Below are 20,693 nucleotides of genomic sequence, written 5' to 3' on the forward strand. Positions count from 1 at the left end.
GTCTTTATCTGGCTGGTTAGAGTATTTGAAATCCCAGTTGGATCCCGTCACGAAAGCTGTACCTGTCAGTGCTGATTGGTCTTTGATTTACACTGTGCCAATAGGCAGTTGCAATTGTGTCAGGTCATCATTTTTACTTTCCTGTCTGAGCTGCTCCTGGAATGCCATTTGGGATAATTCAACTACAGGTGTAGTGACACTAAATGACTAACTATGCATGAGCGAAAATAACATGCTCTGATGTTATCTATAATATTCCAGGTAAGGTTTCTGAAAAAGGAACTATACATCTATTTCTTTTTAATGCAGCTCTCTGCAGACTGCTTTAAGATAAATGGCGATGTGGCTGTGTGGTATTCCATTAGGTTGTAACTCTAACGGATATCATCCACAGACATCCTCATCAGTCTGGTGGCTTAATCTCTGATTCCAGAAGATGTTCAAATGGTGTAGACAGATAGAGGAGCTTCTTTATTTCAGACATTAAAAGAAAATAAAATCCTCTGGTTTTATTTTCGTGGTGTTGGCCATCATTTCTCATATTTATGATAACATTGTACTCAATAAGGTAATCCTTGAGTTCTGGAAACATACTGATTACTATCAACGGTATACTGAGGCAAGAAATGTGAGCAGCCAGGTGATAAGAGAGGCTATAAATAAGCCAAGCAGTTTGAATAAATTGTTTACAACTATAAGGAAAATAAACTACATTCCATCTGCATCCCACTAAACCTCTTTAACACGTGCTATGGTTTTATGCTGCAACCTTTTTGGGTACAGTTTACTGTATGGGATACACTGACAGGAATACATAAGTCACCTACCTACTGCACTTGTCTGTTAACCACACTTATTTAAGATGTTCATAAAGTCCAGTTAGACAGTTCAGTCATCCAGAATCAATGACTTTCCTGTTCAGTATATAAAGTATTTTATTGTAAAGACTAAACTCTAAAAATGTACAATTTACAAGGTGATCCCAGAGTTCAGTACACGACCTGAGTGTTAGTTCAGGTAATAATTGTGTTCTATGGTTCTAAATGAACCATAGAATATGAAGGGAGATTAATAATATTTGAGTACAAAAATGATGTTTTCTTTAAATTGTAAACAATCCTATGCTTCAAAGCCCTTGGGAACAGCGTATTTTCTTTCCAAATGTGTAATAGACATTTCTTTTATATATAATGATAACTTAAGAATGAAAAATAAATCTTTGTCACTTTATTAAAAGTGTGACAAATGTGTTGGATAATCCCCAAGTTTAAGAATGAAAGTAAATGATTAAAAAAAGTACAAAACCAAATTTTGCTGGAGACTCTTTAAACATACTTTTAAGCGCCATGTTTTTTGGGGGGTTTTTTTTCAGTACGTAGTCATCAAATTTAAACATAATTTATGATTTTTATCTATTTATTTTATTTTTTAGCAATATTCTTTAAAGCTTCTACTTTGCATCAGATTGGGTTTCAGCTGCTAGTTGGCTCGAGCTGCCTCAACACTTTCGGTCACAAAGGAATAATTTCTTCCACTCTGATGAAACTTACACCAGCTGAGCAGCAAGCAGGGTAAAAATCGACTCTGAAAAGGCTAGATACACTATTTAGAAGGCTTACAAGGCCATGCCGCATTCTTCAGATGTGCACATGCAGCTTGCTCAGCTCTTGTTTACCCTCGCCAGGGTGCTATTACTTTCATATGGCCTGGGAAAAAAAAAAGACGAGTTGATGGAGAAACTAAGTGGTAGCTTGGTCTGCAATCGCAGCCATGGCGAGATTGTTTTCAGGTCATCAATGACTCGAATCATCTAGCTTCAGACTGCCTTTCTGCTCATTGGGCAAAATTGATTGTGTTCTTTAATCTTCTCCTTTATTCACAGAGGCTGTATTGATTAAAATACTGTAAGCTGTTGTTGCAGCCATCTGTAGCCACTAACAAAGATGTAATCGCTCAAAGCATCCAACTACCAATTTGTGCCAGTTTTCACTTCCTTTCAGAGAACTTTGCCAGGGAACTGTGAATTACTTTAACTGTGCATTTTCAGCATACACACTGTGCTGTGTGTGTGTGTATGTGTGTATGTAATTTTGTATGTGTATATAAAGGAAGGAGTACTGCAGTGCTGCTTGCACTCCAACTCAGTTTTGAAACATGCTAGTGGCATATTTACAGTTCACATCCTTATTACATTCACTCACTTGGGAAGTTTTTTGGTGTTATTTGTATTAGAAAGATTAAACTTTCACATCACGTATCTTAGTTTCCTGGGCGCATTATAATGCCTGAGAGAATATGTCTATGTTTTTTCGATAGGTATTGCAACGCTTCTATTCAGGGCTCTAGACTAACTTTTTGACATGGGCGCACCGGTACGCCTAACTTTAAAAATTTAGGCGTACCGGCACAAAAGTTAGGCGCACTCAAATTTTTCAACCGCATCGCTTAACACCGCAGTTTTACATGTGCACTTTCTTTGGGGGGGGAAGTCCATACAGACAATATTAATTTCTAAATTATTAACTAACAAACTTGTGCTTAAAGTGCTTTGTCAATATTGTAGAAAATGTTAAAAACTTAATCATCATCTTGGCCTCCTCTGACGACCTGTTTGCTGCTGTCTGCTGCTGAAAGGCCGTGGGGAGAGGGGACACTTGGGCAGTGCATTTACTGCAGCATATAATGTGTTTTCTGGATACACTGTGCTTTTTCAGCATTCAAATATTGATGGCACCGTGTCAGAGCACTGGCTATGAATTTCAGACAGATCAGGCCTTAACTTAACAAAAAAGTTATCAATAGTTCTTTTGATCTTTTCTTATTACCCACAGCTACAGTACATCCACTTCTCTCAGGCCTAGGCTGCTCACTAGGGCTGAGTATCATCACTGATTTCTATAATCCATTCAATTCCGGTTCTCAAAGTCCTGATTTGATTCAATTTAGCCTCAGACAGTCAGAAATATTATAATTCTGATCATTTATCAGTACTGATACACATGAGACTTCATCAGAATTGTGAAAATCACAGCAGATGCCTTTGTGTGAAAGTAACTGAGAATAAAACACAGGAAAACATGAAGGAGATTTTCCTGGTCTGGCTTTTTATAGCAGATAACCTTAAAAATATTCTGCAATTTTGCATAATTTTAAGAAATTTAAATTTCTTCAGTATTGAACAGCAGAAATTAGGCTTTCTTGTCCGAGGTCATTTAAGTGAAAAAAGAAAAAGCGCTGTAAACAACGCTAGACTGGTGGGTAATAAGCGAATGAATAATGCAGAAAACAGATTTGAGACGGGAAACTGTTCCTGAAGTACAGGGAGAGAGAGAGCTGTGCAGGAAGTGTGATTTTTATCGTGGTGGAAGCAAAACAGCAAAAGTCAGAGGGAATTCATGACGACATTGATCAAATGTGAAGCGCAGTTTGCTGCTTCTTTTGCTGCAGGCTCGGTGAATTTTGGTTGGAGAGAGGCAAAACCTGCAGCTCAGAATCAGCGCAAAAAGACGTAAACACAGCGCGGACCCGAAGAATCGCTAAGCTCCGACAGCGTGTCCGTGTTCAGGCCGTCGGGTGAGAAAGCCGAGAAAGACGAAGCTGATTCTGATGTGTTGGGTCCGCTCCGTGTTTAGGTCTTTGTGTGGAATCCGTTAATGAATTGATATCGCTTTATTCAAGCTACTCACCTCTCTCTTCCACCTGCACTTTCAACTGGACCACGGCCAATCAGAGAGGTCCCGCCCCTGACTATCTCTGATTGGTTTAGTCCACGATAGGGGCATAATGTGTGTCTGTTGTTGACCACACGGAGAGTTACAGAGATTTTTTTTTTTTTGTTACCGGAACAGTTGGTCGCACAGGTGCGACCAAATATTTATTTTTAGTCGCACCACTGAAAAATTTGGTCGCATTTGCGACCAAATTGGTCGCACTCTAGAGCCCTGCTATTGCAAAATGAATTTGCTCTGTCAATAAATCACCATAGTGGCAAGTTGAGCAGAGAAGGTGTGGAGGAAGGGATCTTTCTCTTGAGCAAAAACAATGCACAGAGGAGAGCTTCTTTTTAATCATCACTATCAAAGCAGACAAGCAGACAGCAAAAGCAGAATTTTCCAGGCTCTTGGGCAGAATGAGGCAGCGTTTGAGGATCATGCTTAAACTCAAGAATGTCGCCTACGGGTAGATGAGGTGATTATTCAGCCAGCCAATTAGGGGGCTGTTTACATGTTTATCCCGTTGTCCTGTTTTTTTCCCTTCCCTATAGTACCAATCTTTATAGCTACCAACCCTGCGATATACAATAATATGCACAGATGTTTACAGGTGTTTACATTATGCATGGGGAATCAGGGTAGACATGGTATCTACTAAGGATTTCTGGCTGGTAAGAGTAAGGCTAACCTTTGCATGTTGGGAAGTTTTTAAATTAGAAGCACAGTACTTTGCAAAAATCTTGGGTCACCCCTCATTTCATATTTTGCTAGGAATCACTCACTATGTGTTAATAGACCTCTCTGCACTGAATCATACTTGTTATTCATCTCTGGCTCTCTTCCACAGCGTGTCTTTTTATCCTGTCTTCCTTCTCTCACCCCAACCGGTCACGGCAGATGGCCGCCCCTCCCTGAGCCTGGTTCTGCCGGAGGGTTCTTCCTATTAAAAGGGAGTTTTCCCTTCCCACTGTCGCCAAAGTGCTTGCTCATAGGGGGTCATATGATTGTTGGGTTTTTCTCTGTATGCGTGATTGTAGTGTCTACCTTACAATATAAATTATATTATATTGTTGTGATTTGGCACTGTATAAATACAACTGAATTGATTTGAAAATGGGTTGAGTGGAGCATGAAAGTCAATATTTGGTAGGACCATCACCTCAAGGCAGCCTGAATATTCTTAGGCAAGCTTTGTCACAATTTCTTTAAGTAGTCCTCAGGAATAGTTTAACAGGTTTCTAGGACTTTCAAAGCTATTCTTTTAATGATGCCTGTCTTTTGTTCAGCTCTCTATCACAACCTGGCATCCACATATGTGGACATCACATTTTGGGTTATTTAGACCAAAATACTCAATTTTGATTTACAAGGGCCTGATATCCACTTACGAGGACATTATACTGCTACTGTTATATCAAAATTTTAAACGAATATCCTCATATGTGGCTCTTATTTTTCTTAAAAACAAAAATAAGCTAAAAAAAAAAAAAAAAATCTGGTAATTCTTTGTTTTGACGTTCTTGGGCCCCAATATGCCCAAATATCGAAGAGAAATTAAAAATGCATGCCGTGGAAGAGTTCGGGTCTTAGGAGGTTAATGTAGAGATCCGGGGAGGCCAATCAGTGACTGTAGTATTCCATTGTGTGTTTTTGTATCCTGATATGATTGTATTGGCAGTGTATTTAGGATCATTATCATGCTAAAAAAAAATGTAGCTGTTGCCAATCAGACACTTTGCAAATGATATTCCATGTTGGTTCCAACTCATTCCTGCATTTATAATTACATAGACTTTGACAAGATTACAGATTGCTGTAAATACTCACTGTTGTACCTCTCTTACAGTCTCTTCTGTGCTACTGATGATGATTTGAACCAAAAATTACAAATTTTGACTTGTCACTTAAGACCTGTTGCCACTTCTGGCATACTTTAGCCTCTTCCTCCCTATTCCCTTAAGAATGTTTTCTTGACAGCCACCCTTCCATTGAAACCATTTCTGATGACACTTCAGTGAAAAGTAGATGGATCAACTAAAAGGCCAGATGTATCTCTCAGGTCCTGTGTCAAACCTTAGCTGGATTTCTTTCCCTATTTCTGAAGGATATGGCTTTTAGAAACTGTTCATCTGCTGTAGACAGTTTTGTAGGCCTGCTTGTTCTTTTTGTTCTCTACTTGTCCAATGTCCTTTATTTTTTCAAGGACGTGGACAAGTATGCTGTTTTCAGCGAGTGACACTTTAGGAATTACCTTGTTGGTGCAAAAAGAGCTATTTTATGCCTGTCAAACTATGTTGTCTTTGGCATTCAGATTCAGAGAAAAGGAATGAGCTGCAAGTGAAAAGGTGTCTAAAGATACAATTTAGTATTGGCCCTTTTTAAGTTTTCTGTTATGTGTAGATACAACAGTGGCCCATCCCTTTAGTTAGGTACCCATTTGAATAATTCATCAGTTCAAGTAATTCAACAAACAAAAACATCTTTCCACTGAAAATGGAAAGAACACTTTAAAAACTTACAAGAAAGTTTGTCTTGTTGGAAGCAAAATATATAGAAATTAAGGGGGACTAAATTCTAAAGTATTGTATATTTTATTTTGTTCATGCATGTTTGCCAAAGTGCACTTTCTTTCATTTTTTAAATCTAGCTTTTAAAGTATTAAAATATTTTCTCTGACATTAATAACAGCCCTGCAACTGATCCTGACACCCATCCTTAGTCCTTTTTTTTTTTTTTTTTTGTCAAGTAACAACATGCTCATGTCAAGTAGTTTAAGAAAGAAAAGGGGAGTTTTCTAAAAGTCATGGAGGATTGATTCTGGCTCTTAACAATTTTAATATCACATCAGACGTTAGTTTGACATTTGTTTCAGCTGAAGGGCATAATTATGCATGTAATCAGTTTAATGTTGTAGCATGTATTCTCTACAAAGGTGACTATCTGCTGAAGTAAATACTGAAATGCTCACTAGAGCACATAGAAAGACTTGCATATTGTATTTCATCCACTATCCTTCCATATTTCTTTGTTTTAAAGAGCATGCAGATTTATTGATGACCAAGTTTAAGCAGCTGCAATAATTCAGCCCAGAAAAGTTTGAGTCATTTTGTACAAGGACAGCACAGAAGGAAGGTAAAGGATTATCCTCACTTTTCAACAATCCATACATACACTACCTGCAGCTTTCCTCTTGACTATTTCTTTAAGGGCATCCAGACGCCTTAACGCCCACTCACATCCTGGGCCATCTGACCTCAGGATTTTGCATGATAAGGTTGGGGCCAGGTTTCACAATGAGCTCACCCGAAACCCTGGCTGATTGGGACCCACACCCATTTTCACACCTTGGCTCAGGCGATTAGAGGATCATCAGGGGGTCCTTTTGTCCCTCTGTGGGGGGATACTCCCACTAGGTTTAAATCTGGGACTCCCCACCATTTGACCTTAGAACTGAAGAAGCTTCTCGGATGAGAGGTGAAACGTATTCAAGCAACTTAAAGAAGTCCAGACGCTTTTCTTTGCAAGCTCCTTTGACTACGATGACCTGAATGACTGAGAACCTTCACAGACATATTTCTTTAAGGAAATCTGAGGTTTACTTTGCTGTCTTATTGCAGTAAAACACAACATCTCCTCACCCTCTCTGATTCCTCACCTGATAAAGACTTAATGTCAGTATACAAAAGAATAAAAGATAAAGTTTATCTTCCACATACAGTGTTTGTATACTAAAAAACAGAACTGGTTGCAATGTTCAGTACAGTATTTGTTAGTAGCAAATTTAGACAAGTAGCCTCTTGTACATCTGCTAAATACCAACTTGAGGGAGCTCAACAACTTGGCTAACTCAGTGTTATTTAGATATATTTCAATGAGTCTGCAGTGATTTGCTGAGTACTTGACTTAAATCAGTCTAGTCTCTTGTCAAGTTGTAAAACAACAAAATGTGAACAACTCCTAGAGGAGGAGAGAGTATTTTTTATGATTTGTCATGTGTATCTGTTGTCACTCATTTGGATCACTTTTTCTGATTAAATTCATTATTTATGCAGTGCATTAGATAAATTCGACTGTCAGGCTTGATGGTTGAGCCATAGCTGAATCGCTTCTCTATTTATGTTAATTTCAGGCAGCGTTCTCCTCGTGTATTTGGGCTCCGCACTGTCGCTGTGCTGTGCCGCGAGGAGGAGATGAATGCTGATGGATGTGAGGATTTCAATGAGTATAAACCAGCTGAGCACTGCTAAACCAAATCTGCACACCAAAAGCACTAGTGCTAAAACTCCTTCTGCACTTCTTAGGTCTTCAATCTCATAAGCTAGTTCCCCACTGCTATTGCGCCTTAACCTCAATCTTTGCCAGATACAAAATCAAGCTGGATTCAGATGCGGCTCAGTATGGAGGTCACGGACGGCTGGACCACAACACGGAGTTCTTCACACAGCCCGAGCCCTTTAATGGCCGCTCTAACTCCATCCAGGTAAATACCTACGGCATCACATTCTGTGACTTATAAAAGGTTATCTTTTGTTGAATGTCATTGTATTTAAATGTAAAGTATTCTACAATTGAAAATCCAGGGCTGTTGTATTTTAGAGTCCACTCTCTACACCACTTTTCAAATAACCTATGCTGTATCACCATCCCATTCAGCATACTATTAACATGCTTTTGAGGTTGTCCGTGCTGAAAAAGCGACAAAATTAAGCATTGCTCAAAAATGTCAGCGTGCATACTAAATCACTGTTGAGTGTGCTGTTGATGGACACCATTGTCCCACAATGCAGTGCACATATGTAGGCTAATGGAGAAGTTGCCCACAGCTGCAAAACATCAAAAGGAGTAGTGGGTGGTGATAAGAGAGCTCTACAAATAGAAATGAAGGATTAAAACTTTTGACAAACATTTTTCTTTCTTCTTGTTGTTACCAAATTAATTTAGCCTGTAGCAATACAAAGTCACTTGTCATAGTTCCTTTTATTAGAAAAGTATAACAAATATTACAAAAGTGCAATTTTGTTAAAATTGGGACTCTATGTGAAATGTGGGAAAGAGAAGAATGTGCTGATCATTTAAGCTCTATATGTGAAAGTCAATAGTGTAAGCACGTTAAATAAAGAAGGGGGTGGGGTGATATTTGGGCAGAAAGACTTCACCTCCTGAATTTCTTTATCTCCTCTCTTTTATATCTTACTATAATACACAAAATCTCTGTCTTTGTGTTTCTCAACTCTGACACAGTCATGAGTTGAGCAACTAAACTTGGCACACAGGTACGTGTTAGGCCCATAAAGGTTTTTATCTTTATCAGGTGTTCTGACATCAGCAGTGGGCGTTGGGTGTTGCCTCACACCAACCTAGCAACAGGTTAAAATGGTGTTAAAATTTTGACCATATAAACTATTTACTAGCCCTTACATAATTACATTTTTTTTTTTTTTTTGTAATGTGATTAAGTATATCAGTTTTTGTCATCATGAACATGCCACACAATACTGGAGCATGGGTGTGTTCTAGTTATTAAAAGATCCAGAGACATCTCTGTATTTAAGGGACAATGCTGAAAACCTGCACTGAATGTTTGAGATGTTTCGGCCCTCTCGAAAGTGGACTCAGTTGTGTTATGGAAGTCAGTGCATGGGCTCAGGAAGATTTCTGATATCCATAGAACACAGTTTTATCACCACGTTCACACACTGGCCCCACTGTAGCCACTGCAGGTGGGGCAGAGGTGAAATGCATAAATCAAAACTAAGTTGAATGAATGTGTTTTGGGTTTTTTTTTCCTTTTGCTTTTTTCGGGGGGAGATTGGGGTTTCATACCAGCTTTCAAATACATTGAATTCATCTTGGATCCTTTTATAATTAAGGTTTGATATAAAAACTAAGGTGTTAATGGCATGAGCTTTCTTCATCTTCTGAAGGGGTGTATGCACTGGGACATTGACAGCTCCAGAATGTCAAATGTCAGCTACTCCTAGAATGGTCATTGCGGTAAAATTGCTTTTGAGTGTTTGCAATAGTTTATAACATAAAAGTTATCATTAGGGTTTTTTAAAAAAACAAAAGAACTGTAAAACTATAAAGTGATATAAATTACCCGCATTGTTGGTTGTTTTTTGGTTCTCTGTCAGTTGCGTTTCTTTTTTTTCCACATTCATCACATTTTGTTAATTGCTCACAAAACGTGTTGAAAAAGCTGTCTGTGTGTTCATGTTTGGTCCTTTTATGTTTTATGTTTAATTTCACAAATCATTTTAATTAGCCTGAAATGGGTTTTGTAGTGAGAGGATCTTTCGAAGCCTTTCTAATGAGGTTTAAGTGTGCTGGGATGAAAGAGGGCTGCTTGTTCTGGCAAAAAGCCATGGTCTCCCTGGTCTGGGACTCTCAGCTTAACAACAGCAGTATAATTTAGTATCTGGTTCATTAGGATTATTATTTTTTAATACAATATTTAATACAATATCAAGAAAATATATTACAACATTAAAAAAAAACTGTGCCTCTACCAGGGGCGAGCTCCCATTGTTTGTGGCCTCCACAGTGCTACATTTTGTTTTGTGTATATCATATTTGGCTTCTATGCGTTCACTCCGCTCATGCTGGCAGTTATCCTGGAGTCATTGAACATTATGTGAATCTGATATCTACAGCTCCTTTCACATTTCACAGCAAACAATGTGCATTATTCATGGCACTAGAACTTACCTTTTCATGTGCACACCGCTTAAGCTTGCATGGCATCATGGAGGGGAGAAAAATATCTGGGAGAATGAAGCACTGGGCTTCCATCAGGAGGACTGCTTAAGGCTAATACCATGAAATAAGTCTGTCCTTGAAATATAGAAAGAAACACTGATATGCATTTTAAGCAGAGTGCTTGAGGATCTTCCTCTTGTTTACGTCCCCCCTTTTTTCCCAGTTTATTTATTTTTTTATTAAAATGCTGAAAGCCAATAAGATGTTTATTAATAAAGTCAGGAATTAGTGAGGATCAGCGCAGATGGATTGCATGCTACATCTTATGTTAATGATTTCAATTAATGCACAAGGACAGTGATGTCTCTGAGGTGGTCTGCGGAGTCATCATCTCCTGTTTTTGTTTTTCAGTGTGTTTATTGGATTAAACGTTTTGAGGCGGTACTTAAGTCGTTTCACTTGGTACCAGAGTTGACGTAGCACCTGATGAGGTGTTTGTGTATCTGAACTCAACTTGAACTTCTTCAGATCAATACTGAAAGTGTTGCAGTTAATGGATAGAGGATATTACTCGATATTAAGAGTTGGACGGCGCACTTTAATGCATCAAAAATGTGTTTGGCAAAGCTCACACTGCTATTAAGAGCATCAATTCAGCTTTATTTAAGATTCTGTCGACCCCAGTTTAAAAGCCTCTTCTTCTTTCATGCAGACACTGATCCTCCGTCGTATTAACTTAGGTTTCATCAGTTAAGGACGCAAATTCCACAATCTCTTAAATCTTTCCTAACTCTTATTAATTCAAACACTGCTGCTTCACCCACATCCCTCTTGGCCAAAATGTGAAGTTTAGTTCACAAGTCATCTGCTAATTTTGGCACCATCATAGATTAATGGGGAACGACAAGAAGTGAGAGGAATGGAGCCGACAGAGAGGGAGGAAGAAGGCAAGCGGGGACCCTTCTGTACATACTGTATATGCTTTATAGGCTTCTTCGTGGAGATTGCACAGCGAGACTGTAGTCTTGCATAAAGATGCTTTTCTCCTCCTCCTCCTCACACCTACCTGGTTATGACAAGAATAATCAGACAAGAGCCTCTGCGGGGGCTGCGAGAGGTGCCCACACCATCCATGTTTTATTTAACAACTTTTGCTTTCAAAGTCTGCACAAACTTCTTTTCTCCTGTCTTTTTAATGGGTCTGTCAGTTCTCCAGCTTCCTCGTTACAGTGTGATAATAAACTCTCATATCCTCCAAGAACGCATCACACCTCAGACTGAGAATGCACATAATTGGATTAAGCTAGCAGAGTCTTTTGCATCCTGGTAACATGTTAGGCTGTGGCAAGTACCATGTGGCTGTAATACCCTGTGTTTACAAATCTGCTCCTGGACACTTGTCATCCAGCATCTTTTTAGCGCTTTCAGTCTTGTCTGAATTATTGAATTACTTACAAAAGTGACCCCTTTTGCATTTTCATCATATACTATATTTGCAAGTGATATAGTTATATACACATGTTGAACCAAACTCATTAAGTGGAAAAAAAAAAAAAAAGACCATGCATGCAAACAAACATTTTTAGGGAGAGCTTTACTGAAAGGTAATAGGAGATAAGCCATTTCTAGATGTGCTTTCCAATCTCTTCTGCTTAGGCACAAAGAAACAGGCAAGGACGGCGACCAGAACCATTAGCCATGTTAAGTGCATTTCTTTCAAAACTGTGTAAGATTGCCATCACCTCACAACTGGCAGAAGACCGAGTCTACTCCACCCATGTACAGTCAGGATCAGACCCAGTCTTTATAGGAGAATTGTTTCCAAGAGGATATTCCTCTGATGTGGAAACAAATAAATTTGCTTTGTCCACCAAAAGGCTAGAAAGTGCGCTAAAGGAGCAGTCCCTCAAGGAAACAGTGAAGCCTTTTGGCTTTTTGCAAACCAAAAATTTTGTGCAACAAGCAATACTGTGAAAGAAGTCTCTTACTGACTCTAAATTCATTCTGCAGACAGAATTTGGCAGCATCACAATAATGTCAGACAGAATCATAAAAAGCTACTTTTAGAGAAAAGACGGTACCCTGCAACGGCATGACCCACAGCACAGCTCTGATCTCAACTCATGAAAAGACATGGCACCTACATCCATCTCTATTTAGGACTTACTTGTCCTATACCATACAATACCATACATCTTGCATGAGTATAGATGAGTTTAGATGATAAACAAATACTATCCATAGCGTTTTTACATTTTAAAAGCACCATCATGTAACAAGATTTTCTTTCACAAGCTCTTAAAACCTTTCCACAGTACTGTATGTTTAAACTGTGCATATTTAAATGGCACATATTTATCACTGAATATTAAAGTACTTCTTTGTTTCACATGTGGGACATCTTTAATGTTGTGTGTGCACCCGCGTGTGTGTGTGTGTGTGTGTGTTTGTATTCAGCTGTATTTAATTTTATCCACTATGTGAAAAGAGTGAATGTTAGAACAGCTTGCCATGAAGCTGAATAAAAAATGATTTTAAAAAATGCTTTGTTCTCCTTATGTGGATTTTTAAAAAAAAATTGACACCCCGGTATCCTCGGCAGGCTTTTTATGGGAATTGCATACATCAAGAACTACTGCTGTTCAACATTTAGAGTTTATTCATTTAGCGAGACAAATTTTAAATAGTCACAGAATAAAATGTCTCAGAGAGAGGAAGCTTATTTTAGGTGGCCCCCTTTGGGTACGTGTCACACATATAGTTTTGTTTGAGTGTTATAATGTCAAATATATAATGCTAAGAAAGGCTGGTGAATAATTAGCTGCATCAGAACCTTTTGATAAACTTCATGTGCTTCAAAGGGGATGTCTTCTTTGACAGCTTCAAAAAAAGAAATTAAGCTGAAATGAAAAAGAAAGTAAGAGAAAATAGCGAGCTTGTGGCAAATGATCAAAAGATGTACATTTCCATCAGTGAGATCTAACACCTGATGCTGATGAGCATGAAGTGTGAACTAACAGACAAAAACTGTGACATGACATAAGGGGACCCACTTAACACTTTTACATGTATATAAACTTTAAAAGACAAGCTCACACTAGTACACTTTGGTCAGTATATTTTTCTGAACTGTACCATTGAATATGTACTTTGAGACCAGACTCGAACATATTACATGAACTCTGGAGGAATTTCAGCCATCTTTACTCACAGCCATGTGTATAAAAACCTTAACCCTAAGTATCACTGGCAGCTTATCTAATCAGCTAATCACATGGCAGTAACTCGGTGGATTTAGGCATGTAGACACGTTTATTGTGGCCTGCTGAGGTTCAGAAAGGTATTGTAAGTAACTTTGAGTGTGACATGGTTGTTGGTGCCTGACGTGCTGGTTTGAGTATTTCAGAAACTGCTGATCTACCACACAATCATCTCCAGGGTTTACAGAGAATGGCTTGAAAACAGAAAATATCCAGTAAGCAGCAGTTCTCTGGGTGCAAATGCCTTGTGGATGTCAGGGGTCAGAAAAGAATGGTCTGTTAGGCTGATAAGAAGGAAACAGTAGTTCGCATAATCGGGCCCACTTTTCACATTTTAGCACCGTTTGCATCCACTAGTACCAACTAAGCACCGTTTAAACACTCCAGCCTACCTAAGTGTTGTTGCTGATCATGTCCATTACTTTACGACTGGTTTAAACTGGTTTCTTGAATGTGAAAATCAGTTCATTGTACTCAAATGGCAAAGTCACCAGATCTCAATCCAATAGAGCATCTTTGGTATTTGGCGAAACAAGAGCTTCACATACTGTAATAGAGGTGCAGCAACTGTGTGATGCTTCTCAAAATTAACTAAGTGGCCAGTGAGTCCAGTGAGTGTGTGGTGGACAATTCATTCAAAGATTGTTTCAAGCAAATAGTTTGGCCTGCTTTTTGATATTTCAGGTAAAGGTTCTAGAGATTATCCGACGTGTGTCATTTATTTTTATTGTTATTATTATTAATCCTTTGTTTGCCCAGGTAAAAATCTCATTGAGATTTAAATCTCACATCCAGGAGACACCTGGCATTTTTTTTAATCTAATAATTAGAGCCTTTCAGGTTGCAATTGTTTTGGAAATTCTAATATTATAAAATAATACAAAAGCACAAAAAACCAGAGAGAGCCTTTGTTTTGTTTTTTCTTTTTTTAACAGAGGCTTTTTGTTACTGGAAATTTTAGGAATGTAAGCTCTATGATCAAAAGGATTATATTTAATTATGAGCAGCAATATTCTTTTTTTTTTTAAAGTGATTATCTTTGAAGTACTAAAAATCAATACAACAGTCTTTCAGAAATGATGCTGCTTACTGTGAGGCTCGGCTGAAAATATTCTTTTGAAAATAATGGCCTGCAAAATCGTGTCTCAGCTGAAAACGAATCAGGTATAGTTCTTTAGGTCGTAGTTTCAATTAACCATCCAAGTCAGGTTTGTTTTGTTATCCTGTCAGATCCTTAGACTTTGCCTGAAGTACAACCAACATGTACACAAGTGTTTACAGGGAGCTGATACTTGTTAAGTGAGTAAAGTGAGCCAAACAGAGACATGTCTGGAGAGTTAAAGTGCACAGAGAGCCTATAGTCAGGCAGTGCTCTAGCCTAGGTGCTGGGGTCTGGAGACAGGGTGGATGATATGTTCCTGCGAAGCAGCTCATGAATCCTTTATCGGTGTGTTTGAACATTGATCAGATTTAGTATTAGCCCAAAAGGCTGCATTCAGTTCTGCAAGGGAGTATAAAATCCAAATTCTCATATGTGAGCTTGGTGTGAGGCGATACAGAAGAAGTCAAGAAAGGACAAACGGCTAAGCTGTTCTTCCTACTAATACAATATTTTGTATTGTGTCCTATTGTGTACCACTTTGTCCTTTTCATCACATTTTGTTTTTAACCCCTATTGTTAATACCTACAATAAATTATCAAATTAGTTATTGCATTACAGTAACCATTACCTGATCTGGCAACAACTGCTGGCTACAGCAGCGACTTTGTGGTTGTGATTCTAAGATGTGTGTTGCACACGTGGTCATATTGGCATTTCCTATACATTGCTGCAATGATCTGCAACTTGCGGAAATATTGCATGTGTCGTTATTAGTTTTTATTTTTACGTGATTTTAAGTTTTTCTTTTCATTGCAGTTGAGTTCAGTTGAGTTTCAGCTAATTTCCTGAGTGGATTTGCTCATTTAGGACCATTTTTAGCTCATCCAGCAAAGAACGATGAGCTCATGCCACGGTGAGGCATCCATCCACAATTCACAAGAATCGATACTCCTCCTCATTGTGCGGAAGTTTTATTGAAACTTACACATCTAATGGATCTTCACCTAAATTGTGCTCATGGTCAAGGTCAGATTTGTCATTTTTATGGCCACTTGTCATGGGTTCACATATTTTCATGCTTTTTATGTCCATGGATAATACTGACCATGCAATGATAATACTCCTGAAAAAGCTTTCAATTGATGGTGAATGAGATTAATTTGTATTGGATATGACCGTTGGCGATCCTATTTAAATTCATAGTGGATTTTAATTCTCATTTGTTTGTGTAATACAAACAAACAGTGACATTCACAGACATTCTGGTTATTGTTTGAAAATATTTCATGTTTAGTTTTTATCAGTTTTGGTCTTAGTTGTAGTTTTCCTAATTATTTTAATATGGAGGAAATTTATTATGGTGTATTATTCAGAGGTTTAAATGTGTACCAATACAAAGACAACACATGTTGAAGGTCACTCAGACACAAACCAAAGCCTAATCACACTGGTTGTGGTAACAAATTTGATCACACTGACAAAGACTAAATATGTTTCCAGTAATTTCCACAATGTTTTAGCTAATTACGTGAGTACTTGATAAGTTTTCCTTTTTCACAAATTCTAATTTGTTTGTTTTATCTCACTGTTATTAAATTGTGTTTTTTCACAACTAGTTTTATTAATAACCAAATTACCTTGATTGGCAAATGCTATAACGTCTAATAACGCAAACTTGATTTTGTCCTTAAAAAAAAAAAAGGTTCTGCTTCCATGGACAGGGTTTCACCTCATTTTGTACCTAGTAGTTTAGTTCAGCTGGCCCTGTGTTTGATGAGATAGAAATATAGATATAAATGAATAAGTCAGGAGCTGTGTATATATACTGTAAAGGGAATTATTTTTCACAATCTAGTCTCTCAGTGTTAGTGGATGGGTTCAAAACAGTATGTCAAGTATGTATGTGCCTAACGTTGCAAGGAGTAATATGTTAATTAGAATGTCTTCCACTAATTGCTGTGCTAACACTTGAGCGTATCTGCTGGTCCTTTTTTCACAGATTAATTTATAATTTGTCACTATTTCTGTCTGTTTGGTGGAAATAAAAGCTGTTGACATATTCCAGGTTAGACGCAGTGGTAGCTTTTGTCTAAACAGGTGCAGCGATTCATTCTGCCTTTCCTTCTCTCCGCGGTGCTTCTATATGGAGACTCTCCCACTGTGACTGTTTAATTAGTCACCAATGTCTGTGTCAGTGTTTCAGCGCCGGGCTGTATGACTCCCTCGGTGACAAACTGTTGCCAGAGAAGCACATCCACAGTAAGCTTAGATCCACTGATGCTGAGGGGCGACTTGAAGAGTTCAGGGAGTGATTGAATTGTTTACAGCTCTGCTGGCTTTTTTCGTTTTCTGTTGGGAAATATAGCATCATTTATGCCCGCTTGGCTTTTCCTTTGGCATAAATCTGAAATGACTAATGGTACACAGCAGCTTCCTGCTGCCAAATGACGCTGCGAGTATCAAAAGGATTGATCAAACACTTTATTAGCTACTTTTTGAACTATATATGTGTATGTATATACATAAGGAATGTGACATGCCACGTTTTTTTCTGTTTGTTGTTTTTCCCTGACTTGTTTCTTCTTTACCCCAATGAACTGAAAGATTCTTTTGAAATTACATTATATCTTTACAGAATCAAACATTTCCAATTGATTCACAGTCCAGTGTTTAGAGATGATGATGAAACTCACAGCTACTGCATTGATGAGAGAGTTCAGAAATTAAAACTAGCAGCGTGCCTCCACTTCTGGCAAGTTTACTCATTTGCAGATTGTTCAGTTCACTGAACATGCTTTGAATAGATTGCAAATTTAATTATATGTTTTTAGACAGATGAAGTCCACCACTTCATGGAGATATGTTTAAGAAGTTGAAGACACCTCTCCTCATTGCAGATATGCTGACACCACTGCCACCCAGAGGTCTTTGTGCAGTTGCAATTCTGTCACACTTTAAATATTCTTAAAAGATATTATCCTCCGAGTAGTCTTAGACCACCTTTTCCCTTATATATCATTTTAAAATTGCATGTTATCCTCCTTGCATTTCTTTTTTTTTTTTTTTTCTCTATCCTACTCGTCTTTTTTTAGCCATTATGTCATCCTTGATTTTGAGAGGTGACCATGTCTAGTCATGATTTCTCCCTCCTGAAAAGGATAAAACTTAACACTCATTAATCTTCAAAATTGATGATCTTATATCAGTTATATCAATGTAGTCTTTGTAGTGCTTGAAAAAAAAGGCGAAAGGACTTAAATTTGTGAAGTTGTTTCGCCTCTCATGCAAAAAGCTTCTTTAGTTCTTAAACACTGAGCCCATCCCGTGGTGGATCGATCCCAAGATACTGAACCCAGAGTTATTCCTGATGCATGCAATGGTGTTAGAAAGCAAAAAAGGCTTGTGTAAATGAGCGAATAACATGTTGTATAAATTGTTTTGAGTGCTCAAGTAGAGTAGAAACGCCATATAAGAATCAGTCCGTTAACCATTTAAACAACTGACAGAGTGCCAGATATTTAACCCCTAGTAGCAGTTGTCCCTTTGGAGGTGATTGTGTGAGTCCCCACATGGGAATAGTCCATTCTTGTGCTCATGTGTTGACTCACATAATTAATAGCGGGTCAACAACCCTCAGGGCATTTGTTTTAGAACTAGAGAAGCCTCTTGGATAGAGGCAAAATGTCTTCATGAACCTAAAGAAGTCCAGCTGCCTTCTTTCAAACACGCATGAATACTGTGACCTGGATGACTGAGACACCTTGTTAACATCATTAATCTTCAATTGTCATCTCACTTTTCTCCCCACTTTCTCCCCTGCCACTGTGTCTCTCTTTCTCTCTCAGGTCTACATCCCCTGCAGAACAGCTATTGTCTTGGCCAACGAGGAGATAGATTACTGTTATTAGAGGATGATTGTCTCCACAGAGATCGGGATTGAGAATGGATTCCAAACTCTGACTGAGTGTTAACAATCACCTTCATCTTAATGTCAACCTTGTACACCACCCAAACCTACTTTTTTTGTGTTCGAGCCTTTTTTCTAAATGGGGGGAAAAAGCATTGCCGAGCTATGTGCTTTCAAATACCATCTGCAACCTAAGACGCTGTGTAACCCCATTTACCACAGATTGGTCCATTTGGGAAGTGTCCAACCTAACCAGCAGCTAGATGCTAAAACTCCAAACCCTGCCGAGTCCATCCACCACTAGCCAGCAGCCATTTATAGGTACTCCTGCATTTGGCATGACATCTGAAATACATGACCGGCAACTGTGGCAGAGGAAAGTGGTACCATAAAACCAGCATTCATTTATTCAAAGATAATACAAGCTCAGGAATGTTAGGCATGTTTAAATACAGCATACAAGGTTTATTATTTTGTATTTAAATATAAATAACATTGTAGTTTCACAGAGATGGCAAGCACTACAGTATTACTAGCATTTAAAATCAAAATATTCAGGTAGGCTGTTTAATCACTGGTGATGTGTCTTTGTTAATTTGCATTGCGGGACATTATAGGTGTAAAATGTATTGTAATTTGCACAAAGCATTAAACTGATTTGAATTACTGTACTTTTTAATGAGTATCTAAAACAGTTGTGTTGTAATGTTTGAATTTATGCAGCTACTGGGAGCATTTAAGTGGTTATTTATGGTTCAGTTATTAAGCCGGTAATTTGCAGCTAAAGCACTGATAAAATCACTTAATTTGGAGTGTTCACAGTGTGTTGCATAATACACAAGCAACATTTGGCTGAATTAGGCCGTTTTTACCCACTTTGTGTAAAGTATTGCATAGTTTTCTCCCACACTAGATCGCATTAGAGTAGTTTATGAATTGTATGTTACACTGTGCTACAATCGACAAGAAGAACTAAACTACTGAAGACCAGTGTGTCCTTTTGTGTTAGAAAAGACAAGGATGACTAACACACTTGACTACTAGGATATGATTTATGTGCACCGTGTTCATTAGGGATTCCTCTGGGAATATTCCAAAAAAACACCGAAACGGCCTAAATTCATGCAGAGCGCCACACGTGCCTCCTCCAATTAGCAGTGACTTTTGTGACTTTAGTCTCAACACAGTTGATGATTGAACATTTCAAAGAGCAGCCACAGTCCTCATTCTGTGTTATAGAATCCATCACAGTACCTATGTGAGGAGGTTATTAATTAGCTAAAACATCCTACCGTCATAATAGGTGACATTTGCAAAATGTCATAATGCGTTTTACAAATGAGTGATATTTGGTCTGCTTCGAGTCTTTACGTTGTCTTGTTTTTCATCCTCCTGAAAGTTGGCATATCATCACCATTTGAAGCACTTTCTAAATGTTTTATCGAATCAGCACGAGTAAAAAGGGAAACGAGGTTGCTATGTGCATCTCAGATAAAGCTCCGAGGTTGTGCCATCCTCTAGAGCATTATTTCAGATTCGGAGTCATTTAACCACCTATTGTAGCTTATGGCAGGTTTTGATCTGTGTCCCGTGCAGCTGGAGGAGAAAAAAAAAACACATTAATTTTCAGGACCACCCGTCTGTGTGCAGCCAAAAGTGTCATGAACATGTCATTTCTTTTTTGTCTAAAAGCAAATGCGTTCAAAAAGGCCTTTTCTCTCTTTCAAGGAGCACAGAGACGATCACTCTGCATATATTCTAGACAACGAGGTTGTGAGACTAAATTGGAGGGTATAATCATCCCTCATCTGACCCAATGTCATTGTCATTTTAGCACTGCCAAAATGAATTGTCTGCAGTTGTTCTCAAAAGTAAAATTGATGTCTGATATACTGTAACAATTTCAGCATATTTCTTTCATTATTGCTAATGATAATAAATCAGTCCCTGTCAAACCACGAGAATGTGAATGAACTGAATTTGCTCTCTGACTACTGATACTGTCCTATTG

At 38.2% G+C, this 20,693-nt stretch overlaps 1 protein-coding gene across 1 annotated transcript in view; it reads left to right on the plus strand.

Moving 5' to 3' along the window:
- The window catches only part of gbe1b (glucan (1,4-alpha-), branching enzyme 1b), a 98,655-nt gene extending 78,003 nt beyond the window's left edge, over window positions 1-20,652 (plus strand). Inside the window, exons 15-16 of the mRNA XM_004560558.6 lie at window positions 8,076-8,193; window positions 18,621-20,652. Of these exons, the coding sequence (XP_004560615.2) occupies window positions 8,076-8,193; window positions 18,621-18,683 (181 nt within the window). The 3' untranslated portion in view covers window positions 18,684-20,652. The remainder of the gene's footprint in view (window positions 1-8,075; window positions 8,194-18,620) is intronic.
- The last annotated feature ends 41 nt before the right edge of the window (window positions 20,653-20,693 follow it).

This window comes from Maylandia zebra, linkage group LG14 (genome assembly GCF_041146795.1).
Source record: "Maylandia zebra isolate NMK-2024a linkage group LG14, Mzebra_GT3a, whole genome shotgun sequence".
Taxonomy (NCBI): Eukaryota; Metazoa; Chordata; class Actinopteri; order Cichliformes; family Cichlidae; genus Maylandia; species Maylandia zebra.